Below are 12903 nucleotides of genomic sequence, written 5' to 3'. Positions count from 1 at the left end.
GCCTATACCTGCCTCAAGGGGACAGCGCATCAAAAGTGCTGTGGCTGAGAGGCCTGTGTGTGTGTCCTCTGCTAAAAATAGACCCACATCAGCTTAAAAAAATGTTCATCGTGCTGAAAAACTCATGCTCAAAAACACTATGAACCCAAAAAGAAGAGTGGCTATTGCAGTGACACCATCTCCCTTACACAACTCCGTGACTCTGGGGCGCCATTTCTCTCTCTCACACACACACACACTAATGGCTTCAGGAGGCTTGCTGCAGGCCTGGGCATGCTGAAGTATACTGAGCGGGCATACTGCTCCTTCATATTAGTATGGCACACAGAGACCACAGCACACATTAGGACACCAGCACAACAAGTGCTAGCACTGGTTAGGAGCTGTGAGGTGCAGCAGGCCAAACAGAGCATCTCAAGAGAGGAAACAGAACGCGGTGACGGCATAAACTGTTAATGCAATTCTAACTCATATCCCTGAATTAAAGATGACAGTGTGCACTTCAATGACAGCTTTAGTGTGTGGTTTAAAATCCACTGTGGTGATGTACAGAGGCAAAACATAAGGAAAAAGTCACGTTTAAAGAAAACTTGCCAACTGGAGCTTCATTGTCAATTCTTTCTTAAGAGGTTAATTCACTGCTTAGTTAAAATTTGTGTTCACCCTAAAATGAAAGGCAGAAATGTAAAGAGAAAAAACATGCATTTAAAAATGCATCATAAATTCTGTTTTAGGTTTATTTCTAGTTGTAGTGAACTATGCTTTCCATGTTTATGCTGGTAACACAAACCAAAATGTTGATAATATGAATGCAGTTGCTCATAATTCCTTCCACAGGTCCAGATTGTCATTTGTGGAGGTCTGATGCAAACTCGGTATTTTGTACACATCATTCAAAATTCACCTCTAACCCAAAAATCAATTGTGTTTAAGGGCACTTAAAAAAAACAACAACTTTTTCCTTTATGTCAGAGTTTGAAATGTACAACAGTGTGGAGTACACAAAAGCTTCACAACTGAATCTTCTGAATGAAGGAAGAGCAACTTTTCTCCTGCAGTTTTTCTGCCCTTCATATCTATGGTTCATTTTATTTAATCAAACCTCTAAAATGTTAAAACACAAACACATTTGCATCCGAGTGTTTGCTCAAAGCATCTCCTGTGTGTGTGTGTGTGTGTGTGTGTGTGTGTGTGTGTGTGTGTGTGTGTGTGTGTGTGTGTGTGTGAGAGAGGGAGACTTACGGGGGGCTCGGGGAAGGGCACCGTCTCTCCTGCTTCGCGGTAAAGCACAGCCAGACGTTTGAGTGACAGCTCGTCTACAACTATCCCCTCCTTCTGCATCTGCTCATGCAAAGCCTTGGCTGCTGGTAAGTCCTTATCCAGAACTGCCAGATGAAAGTGGGGAGTGGGAGGGAGAAAGTCAACAAATGAGACAAGCAACATGTCTTATTTGAATTTGGATATTTAGAGAAAACTGACAGTGTGGTGGGATAATCATGTTATTTTCCTGGCAATTTATTGGTGCCAAGAAATTTGATTTTTAAGTGCAGCTGCACATTTGACTATCTGTGCATTTCCATTTTTTTCCTTTTTTTCTTGGCAGTGTGACACTTTCTTTTTATTACTTGTGTTTGTTGGTTCAATGGAGGAGGTGGAAAAAGAGAACATAGGGGAAGAAATAGGCGAGGAGTCACTGGCACTGTGGAAAATATATTCTCAAGGTGCAAATTAAAAACAGCTAGACAGTAAAATAAGGTTTTATAGACATTAAAAATTATGACAAGAAAAAAAATATTAAAGGGTCAGTAACTTTCATTTTTAGGGAGACAAACCTGAAACAACTGCACACAAATATCTGTGGTTGTGTGCAGCCAAGAGGGAAGGTCACAAAGGTGAAAAAAATGACAGTGAAAGGAAAAAAGAAAAGCCCTGAAAGAGAAAAAAGAAAAAGTACACAGATGGGACAAAGAACGGAGGCGAGCAGAGCATCACTAATTGCTTCCCCTATGGCTGCCTTGACCGACCAGCGAGCTAATGCTAATTAAATAGTCATGTCTTCTCATCTCTGGTGTGACAAGGTACGGAAGAAGGGGGGACTGGTGGGTGAGAAGGTGAAGTAAAAGCAAAGAGAGGAGGATAAAAAAGAAAAAAAAAAAAACTGAGGACAAGAAAATGTAGACAGGAGCAAAAAGGTGGAGAGAGGGGGGAAAAGCTGAGTGGTGGAACGTGTTGAGATTAGCACGCTAGGCTAGCCAGGACAGCTAACTCATTAGAGGACATGTGTTCTAACCCCTGAACGCTTTCCTACACTCACACCCTGAGCTTGACCTGATGCATTGTTAATGGGCCTGTTAATGTTGACTTAGCTACAGTCCAGTGAACCGCATGCTGCACTACCAGACCCGTTCAGCTCTTCTGTAAGAACGAGTGCCTGTTTATGCATCTTACCGTGACATTTCATCAGGTATGGGTACAGCAGTTCCTTCTCCGCAAAGTCTGGAATCAAGCTGAGCAGGTTCTTGATCTTACCCACCTAAACACAAACACATTACACATGCAAGGACGCGCATGTAAGGAGTTGAACTGTGATTCATATCCCGATAACAAAATAGAAATTAAAATATGCTCCAACAAAATGGGTAAAAATAATAATGCTGTTCAAAAGTGAGTGTGCTTTTTAAACATGGAACAGACTGCAGACGCTCAGGTTCCTAATTCCACGTGTGGCTATTTGAACTAAGTCATATTAAGGAATATTTTGCCTCTCTGACATTTCAGACTTCATTCAGAAAGACAAAAATCAATGTAGATGCATTTCTGTGTACTCAACTTCACCAAGGTGAGTACACAGGCACAACTCAGGGGATGCTCAGGCAATCTAGTACATCCCAGTGCCTTCAGAAATTGACATTTGGGATTATTAAGTGGTGAGAACTGGACTTCCAGGGGAAAATCCACATATATCAAGATATGCGAAAGGTCCAGAGGTGCACAGAGAGGCCTACTTGAAGGGGATTGTGGCCAAATGTAAACATTAATAGGGTCAAAAAAATTCAAATCTTTAGACTAGATTTAGAGATCTGAGACATCAGGATTACAGCAGTCACTTGAGAGGAGAAGTGTAGTTAAATATCATAGAGCTTGCATTTTGATTAGTCCATAATTAAGGAAACCCACTTGGTCACAAATAATGTATTCACAAATGATATAATTTCTTACCTGCCCAGGTGTCTGAGCCTTTTGGGTTACAAAGGACAGCAGCACTTCCTTCTGTTCAGCCAAAGCATTGCAACGCTGCATTAGGACAAAAGAGACAAAAAAAAAAGAGAGAGAGAAAGAAATAAGAGCTTAAGTGTGATAGTCGACAGCTGATCCTCTCGACTCTTTCTGAAGTCAAGAAGACACTTCAGTCTTCTTTTTAAATAGGTACAGTATATAAACACACACATGCACACTCCAGCACACCCAAGCATTCGTATAAACATTCGCACACTCAGGGTTACACTCAGGTTAAAGGATAATTATGAATCTAATAACTACTCATTTCTTTATGACCTTAATAGGTACAGAGCTTCACAAAAAGCATAATTATCGCTAAGTCCAACTAAAGGCCATGTCTGTTACTCAGTGGAAACATCAGTACGGTCATAGCGTGACTGCTTCCTGTGCAGCTTGGACTGGAGCGATTTACACTGATGAGCTGATGACAGGAATTCAAAACAGAAGTGAAAAAGTTTCAGGCAGATTCCAGCAAATAATTCGCCACAAACAGGCGTCTTAACTCTTTATCTTTTAGGAGTAACCCTAGCGGTTGAAGAAGTCAGACAACTTGTGTTTGTCACAACATAGAAATAATCAACCAAAGCTTTGTGACGTTAAATCTTATACCATTGGAAAGCCTGCTCATGAAAGAGTGCTGAACATAACCACATTGGCTGACTTGTGACAAATACTGGTTGAAGTGTGCGACCAAGGCTGTTGTGGCTGTGTATGGTTCTTCCATTTCTATTTAAAACACATAAATACATTGAGAAACGATTCTAATGTTTGTCAAATCGCATCTTTATTTATCTATAGCGTGTTAAAACTCGTCATTAATGGTACAGGGAGGTCACCTTTATGGGGGACACACTTAAAGTTGCTCTTTTTAAAGAACTGTCAGAGAAATTGGTAAACTGGGTGTCAGATTTTGAGTTCCTATTACACTGAAAAACAGCATCCCCCCCCCAGTAACTGATATGTTTCTGTCACTGGCCAGTTAACGACTGCTTATTGTGAAAACACACAAACATACATATGATATACTCTGTGGGTTTGTGAAGGAGATTGCCTTTCTGTGACTGAGTGAGTCTCTTGGCTGAGCTGCGTTGAGGTCCGATTACTAGCCAGTCGTAAACTGACACGTTTCCCTCCTCTGCTCCGCGCAGAATTAAAAGCGGATGGCCTGCAAGGCTATTAACACGCAGCTTCACACACAGACACGGAGCAGCCTGCCTTCTTCTGGAGTCACTAAGTGCAGAATAGCTTTAGTACAATCAGGCAATTAGACTACCACTATGCTACTTCACTTTTTGAAGCAACTTTGCTCCATGCTCTCATTCGCTCTCCTGTATTTTTTGCCCTCCCTTGCTACTCCAAACAGTCCCGGTGGTAAAGCCGCAGCTGAACAGACCTACCTTCTCCTTTGCTGCTCACACAGACTGCCTAAAAGCTCTGGATATCTGGGGAATTCTTCCCCTTTTTCCTCAGTGACCTCTCCCAGCGCAGTTATAGACGAGACTGTAACGCACACACCTCACAGCTTCTTTCTCGCTCCTTAATGACTTCATCCCTCTCGCTCCCCATCGACCTCACCTCCATCTCTCCTGATATACTTGTCATCATTATAGTGTGCTTGCCTGCATAAAAGCTTTTCAGAGTTGTGGTCCTGCTTCACTTATGGGATGGAGGAGTTGGGAAGCTACCCTGCAGTGACCCTGGAAGAGCAGCTTGGAAGGGAGAGTCAGGAAAACGAGAGGGACAAACCACAGCATGTAGCTCAACCTCGGTCACATGTGAGACCAAACTCAAACTTTAACAACAGGACGGCACATGTTACCATGAGACAGTCTTGTAATGTTACGTTTTCTGGAGTTTACAGCAAAACTATAATCTTGAGATCAAATAAGCTATACAAGCAATCATTCACCCCCACCAGACTTCAAAAAGGGACACTATCATTATCAGTGTTGACTTTAAAGTTTAAAGTGACTTTAAAATTGCAGTTTTCAGTCTTAAAATTTGCTTGAAGTTTAAATATGTGGAAAATTTGATCCACCCTAGTAAGCGCCTTGCAGCTCTGATGCATCTTTTAATTCTTCTGGATGGTTAAAGTGAAGCTGATGTTTAATCGTTTTATTCAGGGGGTACAAATGAGGATCATTTTGATGGTACTTTGATATTTTTCCTAACCACGTTCCCCTTAGTGCCTGACTCTTACTTCAAAAATTAAAGGTGAGATTACTTTCTAAGGCTCTGCAATAGCGTCTTATCCAACCTATTTTCTGAGATTCCCCCCCTATTATCGTCAGGTCCACTGCAACATAGAGCTGGGCGATATGAGATTTTTTCATATCACGATATGTTTTTTTCATTTCAGGCGATAACGATATCTATCACGATATAAGCCAAATAACTATATTTGTAAGATTTAAATGTGCCGTTGCTCACAAGTAAAATGTGAAATAATCAGCAGCTTGTTTTTATTTAAATATTTATTTCCCATAATAAGTTCAACAGGGTAGATGTACTTAAGGAACATGAGACTTTTTCAGATAAATAAAGGCAAATATTGCAAACTACACAAAAGGCAGCCGCTAAAGCGTTTAAGTTTCAAAATAGGACAAACGAAACAGACTACTAAATTGTCAATTCCACTTAGAAACAAAATATTAATTGTAAAAATAAATCTTAGTTTGTTTTACAGAAGAACAGACAAAACTGACTAACTTTTGTCAATATCAAATAAACTGAGAACTAAAAGGAAATTCTCAATCTCTCCTTGTTGTATAGCTGAGCTTTTCAAACAGTTTTAACAGTTACTTTAGTCTGACAAAAGCCGAATGACGAATTAGCGCTTCCAGTCAGAGACTGAGGCTACGTCCACACGTACACGGGTATTTTTGAAAACGGAGATTTTCCGTTTTCGTTTTAAAAAATAATCCCGTCCACACATAAAGGCAGAAATGAAGGAAAACGCTGCTATGAACATGCCAAAGCAGCAGGTGGCGCTAGATTCCTAACCGTGCCTAAATATTGGCCAATCAGAAGTCTAGAAGCCTCGGTGGGAAAAAGTAAACAAAGCTGGGGCATAGAAGCAGAACCGAGTCGCATGTGTGGAGGGACAGTAACTGTGTGTATATGTAAGCATTTAAACACTGCAGAGAGTAGAATTAACAGTAACAGTATTGTAGAAATTCATTTCACCGAAACAATAACGTGGCGCACAGTGTGACGCATGCACCAGTTTATTGTATTTCCAGACTTGCTTTCGGCACAATTTACAGTGCGCGCTACTCTGTTTTTTGTCAGACTTGAAATAGCCGAAATACCTTCACACTACGGAACTTCTATGGCTCTTCCGTTTGACAATCTCTCCGGCGTTGGAACCATCATCTGTTTTCTCTTCGGTCACGCTCGGTTGATTTTTCTAGTCGGCGCACTCATTTCCTCCATTACGCGCTGGCTGCTTCCCAAACAAACACACGTGCGGCTTGGCACTTGTGCTGTACGTAACAAGTCACGCGACGTGACGCTGCGGCTGTGATTGGTTCGGCTCTGCGCTGCTTAATTTGGATTGGCTGACCTTTTTTTTTTTTTTTTTTTTGAGGACAAGAGCTGCGAGGTCTATCGCGATAGCTTAATTTCTCTATCGAGTAAAAGTTATATCGCGATACATATCGTTATCGTTCTATCGCCCAGCTCTACTGCAACAGGAAAAATACAGTATGGAAAATATGTGGTAAAAGCAAGAATGTTACCATTTAATGCATTGCTTTCTTATATCAGTCTGAGGACGTCACTGTTCAATTGCACTCTTATTTTTTAAGCCATCCTGTGCCATTTATGCGATTTAAACTTTATTAGTTTTTCCAATTGACTTTATGTGTTTGTCTTTAATATTGTTTGTTTGTTTACAAATTTCTCCTTTTACTGATCCATTTCTTAGCATATACATGTGTTTATCGTGTTTTCTGGGTTTGTATTAGACTTGTTTTTAACCTGTGATCCCTGTTCTGTGTATTTTTGTATACTTGCATTGTTAATCCATCTGCCAGAGCTGAAAAGCACTTTGGGTCAAATCCTGTTGTTTTTAAAGGCGCTATATAGATAAAGGTGATTTGAGTCATCTGCATTTGTGTGGGGATTCATCAGTGCGCACAGACTAGTGATAACATTTGGGAGCAACTTATGCTGCTGTGCAGACAAAATGTTTCAGAGAAGGCCTATTTTAGACTTTATTTGTCTCTTGATTTGATGTTTTACTTAACAGGGAAGCAGTGTAAAGGTGAAACCAGTGTCCCATTGATTTAATTTTGTGTTAATGCTACAGTTTGTTTGTTTTTTAATTTAGTTTTTTTTTAAGGATTTGCAAGATCCCTGGATCAAACCAAGGAGGAGACACAGCCTCCCAGGTCCTTCCATGCAGAGCTACCTGGTGTGGTGTCCAATTGCGAATAAGGGACCATTATTGTCCCAAGAGATGCACTGAACTTGGGCAAACAATTATTTTGTACATTGCAGGCCTTCGATTCTTCATTTCTGTCTCTCTTATTTTGCACCATGCTCTCCATCCATCTCCTGTCTCTCACCCATCTAGCTGCTACATATTTATATCCCCAGGCTCAATGCAAAGTCATTGAGCTGTAATATACGAACTGTTGAATAAGTGAAAGAGTAGGAGGCAAATTTCAGACCACAAGACTCAGTGGTGGAAAGCGGGCAAGCTTTTCCTGACATCAACGCAAGGTTGGATAAATAAGTGAACGAATGTGGCAGGAGAACCTCTCCAACAACACTGGGGTCTGACAACTGGATGAAAGCAACTGGGAGTTGTGATGGACTAAATTCACTACAAGGTCCCTTGTTGATATTTTCTCCCCTCTTTTGGCAGATTTTAATTACTTTGATATCATAATTTAAAATGTAAAAGCACAGAGCAGTCAAATGGAGAAGCGCTCACTGGGACAGAAACACCCCATATGATTTAAAATTTATCCAAAGTGGTCACAAAAAAAAAATAAAAAAATGAAGAACATCACTTAGTATGTGCATTTTGCTCCAATTCCAAGCTGAATAAACAAAACTCAGCAGGGCTTAAATGGTACCTTAACTTGGCCATAAGAAATAGTTAAGTTTTCATTTTCACAGCAGATTCTTTCATTTCTATTTTTGCACATTTTTTTGAAGTAACGTGAGAAAAGTAATGTATCGATGTATGAAAGGTAGCTAATTTCCCTCTAATATTAATTATGAGTATTCTAGCTCATCTCAGCCACAGAAGGCTACAACCAAGCCAGAGGAGATAAATAATCCAAATCTAACATACCTTTGGACAACACTTGGCTAAAAGTATACTTCTGACACTTCAAACCAAAATGTCTTGGCTTTTAGCCTATGAGCTAACACACACACACACACACACTTACAGCCAGCATGAATTTGGCGTCCTCCACTTTGTCCATATCCAGCAGCTGGAGGAAGAGGTCTGAAGCTGGTCTGTAGCAGGCAAAGTGGTTGGCTAGCCGCTCGGCCATAGCGCTCACTACAGAACGACATGTTGTGTTGGTAAAGGATTATTGAGCAACACTCAGTTTAAATCAGTTACTTTGATTGTGGCCTTATATTTCTGCTTATGTCTTACACTTGTCCATGGCATGGTCATTCCCAGCTTCCAGAACCTTTCTAAAGACGAAGGACATGCTGGGGTTTGTGCTGTCTGGACTGGTGTAGATTCCCTCCAGCAACTCTACTGCAGACGACACATCATCACTGCAGAGGGAGACAGATACAAATTTTCTGTTATATTCACACACCTGCCATTTTATAAGGTATATCTTTCTAAACGTTCATTAATGCTAATATGTAATCGTCCTATGGCATGGCATTAACACAATGCATTAAGGCATATAGGCATGGATGAGATGACCTGCTAAGTTCATTCTGGTTTATTGAAACTGGACAACGTGAAGACTGGGAAAAAAAACTAAACTAAAAAACAAACAAAACAAAAAGTTGATGACAGGGTCAAAGTTTGGCTTAAACAACATGGAAAGGATTGATCCATCCTGCCTTGTATCAGCAGTTCAGGCTGCTGCTGGTGGTGTAATGGTGTGGGACTTTCAGGCTTGTTAGTGCTCTAGTCTTCCATTTATAAGTCGCCAGTGAGAGCGGATATATGGTTTATTATTGTGATGAGCTTAAGACTAAAAATATAGAGTTGGAAATTCGCGTAAAACTCGAAAGTAATGCAACACTTTAAACCTCACAATGTGATTTAAGTTGTCCAAGTTCATTAGAGAGAAAGCAGGTTCCTTGTTTAAAAGTTGGACTTGTTACACACCCAACCACCACCAAACCTCCACACCTGATTTGTCCTCAAAAAAGATCAGGTTTCATTCTGAATTCGCACTAACTTATTATGGGTAAACTGCAACATGCATAAACCTCCAATACAGCTGTTTTTAAAGAGACCAAGAATGGGATAAAGTGGCCGATAAAACGACAACAAAACCAAAACAAACAAAAACTCCAAAATGCCATTTTTGGACTTTAAATATATCTAAAATGTAATATTAAAATTATATTAGTTTCACTTTTTGTCCCTTACAGCCTCCCTCTGAGTGCACACTCTTTCTCCCGCCTATTCTGTGAAATGTTTTTCTGCTGAGGTTGCCACAACCACACAAAGCCTGCATACCACAGCATTACAAACCTAAAACAACTCAAACTGGCAACCCAGCTACACTACTAACACTTTATGCTCCCTGCTCACCCCCTGCCGTCACCAGTCGTGATGAATATTTAACTTCCAGGGTGTGTGTGTGTGTGTATATATATATATATATATATATATAAGTGTGAGTGTCTGGAGGTGGGGGAACATATCTACGCTGATTGTTGCGACTGGGACCGTCTGAATAATTCAGCAAAGGGCCCCTCTAAATGTGGTGCCCCGCTTTCCGGGACCGCTTGCTTTTCCGCCGCTGCTCTTAACCAGTCAGCTTGACTCAGATACAAAGGGGAAGCATGTGTCAGGGAGGCTCAGAGCGCAGCTCCCAGAGGTCAGAGTTCAAGCTGACAGATCCGCGCTACGATGGCCAATCAGGCGTGAGACCGCCTTGCTGTTCTTCACTTCTCGCTGTCCCTCTGAGATGGCGCGGGGATGCCTCTGTTCGAGCTGGCGCACGGCTCTAATGCACAAGTGGCACAATGAAACTTTGATGCACAATGCATTTTATTATTTTGCTCTGCAGTTTGAGAAGAGACAAAGGAGGAACGGAGGACGGCTCTTTTCATGACATTAAAAGGAACCCATGAATAATCCTATTATGCCCGTGTTTCCCATTTGTACTTAACGCCCTGGCAGCCCTGTAAGCTTTTACTTTAACAGTGTGTCAGCCTGGATCTTGCCACACTCTCCTGTGGGGTAGTGCATTAAACTGTTTATATCCAACAGTGCTTACGAAATGGCATAAAAGACTCACTCGACTGCGTTGAAACATTTTGCTCATGCAACCTATCTTCAGTCATCTTTTTCCTGCTAAATGTCCAAACATTTCACTACACGTTGGTGGTGATGGATGAACAGATATTGGGGAATGTCTGAAAAGCTGTACATGCTGTGAACCTAACAGGTCCACTGACAAATCTCCACATATAAACTTACTTTTTGATGTGTGCCAGGGCAGTGTTGTTGACAAACACCATGCTGGACAAGTTGGGGCTTGTACCAAGGCTCTTTATTAGTGATTCCACATCCTGGATCCCCTCCACGTTGCCGTGACTACCCAGAGCCTGAACCAGCCTGGTGATGGCAAGATGCGAGGGCACATGGTCCAACTGAAGCATAGACTTCAGTCTCTCAAGAGCCTCTGTGGAGGAGTGCAACAAGTGACTGTGTGTACAAAAAACAATGTGTATGTTTGTGTTAAGCATGCATGTCCATTTCTTACCTTTGACCTGGCCTTTCTTGCTTTGTGTGATGATGAGTAAACTGCTGGCAATATCAGTCAGCTTGAAACCTGGCACCCGAGTTTCAGCACTAGGGGAGACAAATAATTCCTTGGTTATCTGTGGTGTACTACAGTAATACACAAGAAAAAGACAAACTAGAGAATACGCTAGGAGTGCACCAATACATCAGCCAAAGGGATTGATGATGTTTGTTTGTCTCACATCAATTGTGAGCTACTAAATGTTAAAATAATTTCCAATTTTATATTAGTTACACAAGATGGATAAATACGAGAGTTTTGGAGAGTGAAAGGAAGAGTTTACAGATGATAGAGCGACCTGCTGTTATGTATGGCTTGGTGAGGCCAAGCTGAAAGTGGCAGGGTTGAAGATGCTCGTATTTTCAATGCGAGTGACCAGAAAGGATGGGATTAGAAATTAGTATATCAGAGGGACAGCTCAGGTTGAGCAGTTTGGAGACAAAGTTTGAGAAACAAGACTGAGATGGGAGGAAAAGAAGAGGACCACAGAGAAGATTCATGGATGTAGTGAAGGAGGAGATGCAGAGGGGTTGGTTTGACAGAAGGGGATGCTTGGCAGCAGGCAGGTTATCCGCTGTGGTTACGCTTAAAGGGAGCCGCTAAAAGAAGACGACAATGAAGAAGAGAATTAAGATTTCATGTTCTTGCACAAAGTTGGAAAGTAATAAACAAAAACAGACAAAGCTATCCATTTCAGACAAAGCTGCCTCTGAGATTTTGGCAATTTACAAATATTGTTTTGCCCATTGTAAGAAAAATGTTCTACTAACATTTTATTTATACCTTTTTTGCTAAACAAAATTCAATTTGTCACATATGTAGTTGAGTAAATTATGTAAAAATAAGATAAATGTGCAAATCATCGCCACAGTGTTTCTGTTTGGGTTTATTTTTAAAGATATTTGACTCTCATAATGCCTCTATTAATATTTCCATTTCTTGATATCAGAAATACATAATATACATGACAGATTTGTTCCATATCTGAACGATGCTATGGGCAAGTCCATTATTTCCAACTTTAAAGCCGATACTGTATCTCTAAAAACACATCTTTATAATTTGCGATAGCCGTGCGACGGTGTCGTCCCCGCCATTATCAGGCATCGCATTTTGAAAAGCGTTAGACTCCATAGAGAGAGAGGGGATAAACGCATGAGCTGAAAGATATATGACAGACAAGACAATAGGAACAAATCTGATTGAAAACAAGTCTGAGCTTCTCTGTGACCTGAAAATAATGCAGACATCAAGCGGTTGATTGATGTTGTCGTATACGTGATGTTCCTTCCTCTGGGAGCTGCTCCCTCTCATCAAATCCTCCTCCTTTCACTCCGCATGTCCATCTAACTTGCTGTCCTCTCCAGCCCTCCTCTTTTTCATTTCTTTGCCACTAAAACCTCAATCAAGCTTGCCTCCTGCCTTTTCCCCCCCTTTTTATTATTATACCCCTGCAACCAGATGAATCTGCCCGCTCAATTGAGCATCAGGCTGGCAATCCTTATCACTGTGGCGACACCAGGCCGGGCAGCATCCGGCGGCCGCTGTGACAGGGTCACGCCGGAGATTGGAGGAGTAACAGGGTCGGCGACAGATTGCTGCGGAGACTGAGCAGCGGGTCAGAATTATTCTTATCAGGTGGAAGAAA

At 41.2% G+C, this 12903-nt stretch overlaps 1 protein-coding gene across 1 annotated transcript in view; it reads right to left on the bottom strand.

The window, feature by feature from the left end:
* The window catches only part of lrpprc (leucine-rich pentatricopeptide repeat containing), a 58575-nt gene that overhangs the window by 984 nt on the left and 44688 nt on the right, over positions 1-12903 (bottom strand). The window contains exons 31-37 of the mRNA XM_085369706.1: positions 11214-11302; positions 10928-11132; positions 8903-9030; positions 8688-8803; positions 3220-3294; positions 2449-2533; positions 1243-1385 (exon numbers count right to left, since the gene is read on the bottom strand). Coding sequence (XP_085225832.1) covers positions 1243-1385; positions 2449-2533; positions 3220-3294; positions 8688-8803; positions 8903-9030; positions 10928-11132; positions 11214-11302 — 841 coding nt within the window. The remainder of the gene's footprint in view (positions 1-1242; positions 1386-2448; positions 2534-3219; positions 3295-8687; positions 8804-8902; positions 9031-10927; positions 11133-11213; positions 11303-12903) is intronic.

Source organism: Diplotaxodon limnothrissa, linkage group LG13, assembly GCF_057381915.1.
Source record: "Diplotaxodon limnothrissa isolate DT_005_m linkage group LG13, D_limnothrissa_male_GT1.1, whole genome shotgun sequence".
NCBI lineage: Eukaryota > Metazoa > Chordata > Actinopteri > Cichliformes > Cichlidae > Diplotaxodon > Diplotaxodon limnothrissa.
This window is presented reverse-complemented; position numbering and strand designations above follow the sequence as displayed.